The sequence below is a fragment of the Orycteropus afer genome, unplaced genomic scaffold, assembly GCF_000298275.1.
Source record: "Orycteropus afer afer isolate SDZICR_OR568_19922 unplaced genomic scaffold, OryAfe1.0 scaffold00121, whole genome shotgun sequence".
NCBI classification, from domain to species: Eukaryota; Metazoa; Chordata; class Mammalia; order Tubulidentata; family Orycteropodidae; genus Orycteropus; species Orycteropus afer.
The window spans coordinates 7,290,244-7,297,403 of record NW_006921708.1 but is presented as its reverse complement, the minus strand read 5'-3'; the positions used below and the strand labels follow the sequence as shown (position 1 = coordinate 7,297,403).

At 40.8% G+C, this 7,160-nt stretch overlaps 1 protein-coding gene across 1 annotated transcript in view; it reads left to right on the top strand.

Moving 5' to 3' along the window:
• PKD1L1 (polycystin 1 like 1, transient receptor potential channel interacting) overlaps positions 1–7,160 on the top strand; it is a 256,681-nt gene that overhangs the window by 235,438 nt on the left and 14,083 nt on the right. Inside the window, exon 46 of the mRNA XM_007944144.1 lies at positions 2,187–2,321. Within this exon, the coding sequence (XP_007942335.1) occupies positions 2,187–2,321 (135 nt within the window). The remainder of the gene's footprint in view (positions 1–2,186; positions 2,322–7,160) is intronic.

Below are 7,160 nucleotides of genomic sequence, written 5' to 3'. Positions count from 1 at the left end.
GGAAGAAGGAAGAGGCCGTCCACTTCTGAAAGAATTGGCCAGGGAAAACCTTATGAATAGCAAAGAAACACTGTTTGGAGGGCAGTTAGCTTCCTTAAATTAACTTCTCCAAGTCTTAAAACATGGGGCTATAATACTTATGGGAGCTCTGGTAGCACAGTGCCTAAGGCTGGCAGTTCAAACCCACTAGCCACTCCTCGGAAGGAAGGTTAGGAAATGTACTTCTGTAGTGATACTACCTCGGAACCCAACGAGGGCTCGCTATGAATCTAATATTACTCTATGGCAGTAGGATTTTTTATGATACTTAACTTGTTTGCCTTCATGTTTGCATGTGTGTGTGCATGCATATTTGGATATGCATATACATGTTGTTGCTAGCTGCTCTTAAGTGGGCCCCCAACACATGATACCCCCATGCACATCAGAACAAAGGGCTACCCCATCCTGCACCATCCACATGATGATTGCAGATAAGACAGTTGTGATCTATAGGATTTTCACAGGTTGATTTTCAAAAGCAGATCACCAGCCCTTTCTTCCTAGTCTATCTTTGTCTGGAAACACTTCAGAAACCTGTTCAGCATCATAGCAACATACAAGTCTCCACTGACACGATGGTTGGCTGTGCAAGAGGCACATTGATTGGAAATAGAGCCCAGGTTTCTACATGGAGAATTTTATCACTGAACCACCACTACCCCCTACATTCACATACATACATACATATACAACAAGCACAGAAACTGGCTCACTGTGGGTGTTCTATAAATAGCAGTTAAAATAACAATAACAAGGGAGCCTTTATGGTGTCCCTCAAGGTAAGTTTAGGTAGGAAATGGGGTCCTTTCCACTTTATCCTACTAGCAGGGTTTACGGGTGTGCTGTTGAATACAGTAGCCATTAGCCTCATGCAGCTATTGAGAACTTGAAATGTGACTAGTCCAATTTGAAGAGTGCTGTAATTATAAAATATACCTACTGAATTTCATAAACTTAGGATGAAAATGAAGAATGTAAGGTATCTCCTAAATAATTTTTTAATCCTTAAGTTCCTTAAGTTTATATTAGGAGCTCTGGTGGCATAGTGCCTAAGGCGTTTGACTGCTAACCACAAGGCTGGTGGTTCGCACCCACCAACCACTCTCAGAAAGAAGTTTGGGCAATCAACTTCTGTAGTGATACTGCTTCAGCAACCTAAGGGGAGGGTTGCTAAGTTTATATTGATTTTATATTGAAAATGTGGCTAATAGAAGATGTAAAATTACTCCTGCAGCTAGTTTTATATTTCTCAAGTGGTGCTGACTAGAGCCCCACTCATCTCTGTTCCCCCTGCCCACATCCATGCCTATGCTCTGAAGGGAACCTGGAGTATGAGAGCCACTCATGGCTTTAGACTGGGTTTTTATTGTCAAAGGTCACTGTTGGTCTTGTGCCAGTTAATAAAAAACAAAATCCTATATCCTTTGGCCATGGAGATTTTAAAGCATCTGGCTTTCATTTCTTTCTCATTGATTTATAATCTTGATGAGAATAGATGAAATTGTGTGCCCAAAAGTACTTTCCCAATGAAACCCCTAGGAGAAATGTGAAAAGCGCTCATAGGAGTTGCTTGTGGGACAGTGGAGGGTACATGGAATAGCCTATCCTAGAGGGTAGATTTGAACCAGGCCACCATTTTACCAGCTGTCTGGTTCCCCCATTTATCTGAGCCTTAGTTTGCATAGCTATAAAATGGGAGTACTTGTAGTTTTTGTAAGAATTGATCAAATAGAAAAATATATACAGGAAAAATGCTTTTAACCTGTGACATACTCTGTAAACATGGAGGGAGAGAAGGGAATTAATTTGCACTGAATATTGTCTATGTCCCAGCCTTTATGATGGTTATTTCTTTACAGTACTGAGGAGGAAAGTGGCTAGGCCCAAATTCAGTCCTGTTCTTTACAGAAATGTTTAGATCAGAATTCAAGTCCAGTCTTTCTAAAAATGCATTGCAATCTGTGTTTACTACCAGTACTGGATCCTTCTCCTCTGCAAATATCTAACACTGACTGGGTTTGGCAATCTCTGGCCTGTATACTTTAATCAAATCCAGTGCACACTTGCTCATGTTCTCCCAGCCCATGACTGAAGGAAGTCAATGTGATCTGTATGACATACTGAACTGCTATGTTCTCTCTCAGAGGATGCGATGGCTCCAAGGAATCCTCTTATTCCTCTTGACATTGAAAAGCATTTCTCTTCTCGGCACTTCAAGAACAATGGCATTCTGCTCCTCCGTGCTGCACCATTCACTCTCCAGCATCATCATGCCAGGGGTAAGAACTGTCCATGCTTTCATGTTATTTCACCAATAAATCAACACAATTAGAGTCCTCTCTTCAGTCAGCCCTTTACAAGAGAAAGACAGACTTCTCACAAGGTGAAACAACCATCTAAAATTCCAGTCTTCTTATCCATAACAGTATGATTTTAGATAGCTGACAGCAAGAGTATTATATGATAAATTATGGTTATAACAATGACAACCATAATTTATTAAGTACTTGCTCTGTATTATACTTCCCCATGGTTTATTATTATTAATAATGTATGTAGTTATTATCACCTACTGGGCTTTTTCTAATTGCAAGGAATGGTGCATGAAGACTCTCATTTATTACCTCACTTAATCATCACTACCACCCTGTGGGCAGGTTTTGTTCTTTGTTAAAACCAAACCGAGAAACCAAACCCACTGCCACTGAGTTGATTCTGACTCATAGCAACCCCCACTGGGTTTCCAAGGAGATAAATCTTTATGGAAATAGATTGCCCTATCTTCTTTCCATGTAGTCGTTGGTGGCTTTGAACCACCAACCTTCTGGTTAGCAGTCAAATTCTTAGGCACTACACCACCAGACTTATGTTCTTTGTTAGAGGTAAGGAAAAAGAAGCGATGAGAATTGAAGAAATTCATTTTAGTGACATTCTCTTAAGTAGTGTGCACTTACCCATAGGCATTGGGTTTTTAGAAAACTCAGGTCTAATGCCGCTGTCCTCTCTTCTACAACTCTCTACCTCCAGGACATTCTTGGGCATGGGCACTAGGGTGGTGCATGCAGTCACACACCAGCTTGAGGCTGGTTCTGTAGTCTGGGCAAATGGGTGAAGCTAGGAATGATGAGGGCTACAGTCTAGCTTGTGGCCTTGACAAAGAGTCCTGGGGTGTGGTTGAATCATCTTGGCCTTGGCTCCAGCTGAATAGGGGTGGAGCTGCCAGAGTTAGCACTGCCACAGCATCACAGAGTTGTGATCAGGTGACGGAGAGCCTAAGCTATGGGGCTTGAGTTAGGAAAGCTCTGGTTCTCAGTTAGCACAGAGAGCTCCAGGATCAGATGTGCTGCTCCAGGAAATGAGATCCCCAAGCACTCCTCATGTTAATCTTGGTAAATAGGTTCAGAAATTCAGGGTAGAAAGAGCAGGGTTTGGAGTCAGAGAAACCTGGATTTCAACCTTGGCTCTACCTCTTCCTAGCCTACTGCTGAAACTGTGGGTCAGTTATCATGCCTGAAGCAGTTATTGCTGGCCTTGGAGATTACGTGTATGGAATTGATCTATTAAACTGGTCACTATTAAGACCATTTAAAATGAACCAAACCCATTACTATCAAGTCAATTCCAACTCATAGTAATCCTGTAGGACAGGTTTTCCAAGGTTGTCATCTTTATAGAAGCAGACTACCACATCTTATTTCTGTGGAGTGTCTGGTGTGTTCAAACTGCCAACCTTTCAGTTAGCAACTGAGTGCTTAACCACTGTGCCACCAGGGTTCCTTTGAGACCATTTTATATGCTGCTAAATAACACCATTTAGCAGAATGTAAGAAATGCTTTTGTCTTAAGGAAAAAAAAAAAAAAACCCAGACTATAAATAAAGTGTGTCCAAATCAAGTCATAGAATTCTACCTGTTTAGACATTATCAATGTTGATAGATAGGAGCTAAAAGGAGCTCAGGGAAACCAAACAGCTTTGTCTGCTGAGAAAAGGGATTCATGGATAACTTTTCTTTCTTCTTATTTCTCAAATGTTGTCATGTTCTACTTGTGTAGTAAATAATGCCAAATAAGCTCCAGGATGTTAGTAGGAAAATCTCTCAGTACAAGAGCCAGGTTAGAAGCAAACAGAAAGGGGAGACCAACTGAGTTGAATGGGAGCTCAGGAGGTGCCTCTGAGGCTAGTCCACATGCATGACCTATGTGGACCAGGGATGACTAGCCAAGAGTCTGTCATCCGGGCCAAGGAAATACTTGTTATTCCCAGGACACGTATGAGTGGATTAAGTAGGCAAAATACACAGAGTCCTTCATGATGGAACCCCTAGATCCCAGGCTGAGTTCTCTGTTACAACAACTGGGGCTACAACACTTCATCTAAATTAAATTTAACTAGAATTGACCTTCCTATCATTTATTAGGGACCTCTGGTGGTATAGTGGTTAAGGCATTTGACTACTAACAAAAAGGCCAGTGGTGCATACCCACCAGCTACTCTGCTAGAGAAAGATGAGGGAGTTTTCTTGGAAAGATTTACAGCCTTGGAAATCCTGTGAGGCAGTTCTACTCTGTCCTATGGTATTGGTATGAATCAGAATAAACTTGATGGCAGTGGGTTTTTTTTTTTTTTTTTTTAATCATTTATTAGTCCCTGAGTGGTACAAACAGTTAAGGTACTCAGTTGTTAACCCCAAGGCTGGAGGTTTGAGTCCAACTGGAGGTACCTTAGAAGAAGGGTTTGATGATCTATTTCTGAAAAATCAGCCTTTAAGAACCCTATGGATCAAAAGATTAGAGAGATAACCCACAGAGTGGAAACAATCTTCAGGAAAGATATAACTGATAAGGTTCTACTATCAAAATAAATAGAAAATAGCTAAAATTTAACAGCAAAAATAGAAATAACCCAGTCATAAACTAAGCAAAGGACATGAAGGGGCACTTCATCAAAGAGGATATTCAGATGGCCAACAGGGACATGAAAAGATGTCATAATGACATAAAACATCATTAGCCAACAGTGAAATACAAAGTAGAACACAATGAAATACATTCCACTACCACTAAGATATCTAAAGGAGCCCTGGTGGCACAGTGATTAAGTACTCAGCTACTAACATAAAAGACAGCAGCTTGATCCCATTAGCTACTCTATGGGTGAAAGATGAGACTCTGCTTCTGTAAAGATTTAGATTTACAGCCTTGGAAACCCTACAATGCAGTTATACTCTGTCCTATAGGGTTGCTATGAGTCAGAATTGACTAGTTAGCAATAAGGTAAGGATGGCTAAGATTTTTTTTTTTTAAAAAAAAGGGTGGTGGATAACAAGTATTAGAGGGGATACAGAGAAATTGGAACCCTTATCCACTGTTGGTGGGAATACAAAGTAGTACAGCTATTATGAAAAACAGCCTTGTAGTCCTCAGAAAACTAAAGATAGACCTGACATATGACCCACCAATTCCACTCCTAGGTATGCACCCTAGGGAAGTGACAGAAACTGACAACTGACATATACACACCTATATTCATCATGGCACTGTTCACAATAGCAAAGAGATGGAAACAACCCAAGTGTTTGTTACAGATAAATAAATAAAGTGTGATACATACATTTAATGGAATACTACTCAACAATAAAGAAAAATGATTCCCTGAAACATCTTAAACATGATGACTCTAGAGGACATTATGTTGAGTGAAATAAGTCAATCACAATAAACAAATGCTGTATGTTCTCACTTTCATGAAATGACATGCATATATAAATATATAAAAACTAATGGTTATCATTAGTTATTATTTTAATATATAGAAAATAGTGTTTATAAGCAGTGGCAATTTTGGATATTTAAAGTGATTAAGGTGCTGCCATTTTGGATAGTTAAAGTGACTGAGGGTGCAGCCATTTTGAATGTTTACAATTGGTGGCCATGTTGGATGTTTAAAGTGAATGAGGGCAGAGCCATTTTGAATGTTTACAAGCAGTGGCCATTTTGGATATTTAAAGTGACCGAGGGTGCAGCCATTTTGAATGTTTACAAGTGGCAGCCATTTTGGATTTCAAAGTGATAGCATTCTCATTCGGATTCCAGGGACCTAAGAACAGTCAGTGAGATAGAAAGTAGGGAGAGGCCAAAAAAAGGGACCTAAGAACAGGCAGTGAGGGGGGAAGCAGGGAGAGGAAAAAAAAGGCAAAGGGGACCAGAACAGATTGAGGATTCAACCGCAGGGATCCAGGTGAGGAGAGGGAACCCAGGCCACCCACCACAATCAGTGAGGCAGGAAGCAGGGGGAGGACAGAAAAGGAAAAGAGGACTGGGACAGATCGAGGAGTTAGCCTCAGGGAACCAGGTAAGGGTGGTTGGAGGGGTTTCCAACAGCTGAGGGATACAAACTTGTCTATTGGTTTGTCCTACTGTGGTGATGTGTTACTGTGAGTCTGTGAGTCTTGAGGCTGTGCCACTGGTATTTCAAACCCAGTGGGGGTGCACCTGTTGCACAGGTATCATCCTGGTTTGCAGACTGAGACAGACTAGGAAGAAGGAGGAGGCCATCCACTTCTCAAAGAATTGGCCTGGGAAAACCTTATGAATAGCAGAGAAACAATATCTGATACATTACAGTGCAACTTTATGAATAGTCCAGAAACATTGTCCAATACAGAAGAGGAAGATGAGTCACTTAGCTTAGAGAGCTCTCAAAGTAGAACTGGGAAAGAGCTGCATTATCAGAGTAAAATCAGCCTTACTCATATGGATAATGTAAAGCTTTCGAAACCTCCAGTTGCTGACGTGGCACTACTCAAATTGAGAAGAAACAGCAGCACATATCCATTAATAATCGGAACATGGAATGTACAAAGTATGAATCTAAGAAAATTGGAAGTTGTCAAAAAGGAAATGGAATGCATAAAGATTGATATTCTAGGCATTAGTGAGCTGAAATGGACTGGTTTTGGCCATTTTGAATCAGAAACCATATGATCCACTATGCCGGGAGTGACAGTTTAAAGAGGAATGGTGTCGCATTCATCATCACAAAGGATGTTTCAAGATCTGTCCGGAAGTACAATGCTGTCAGTGATAGGATAATATCCATATGCCTACAAGGAAGACCC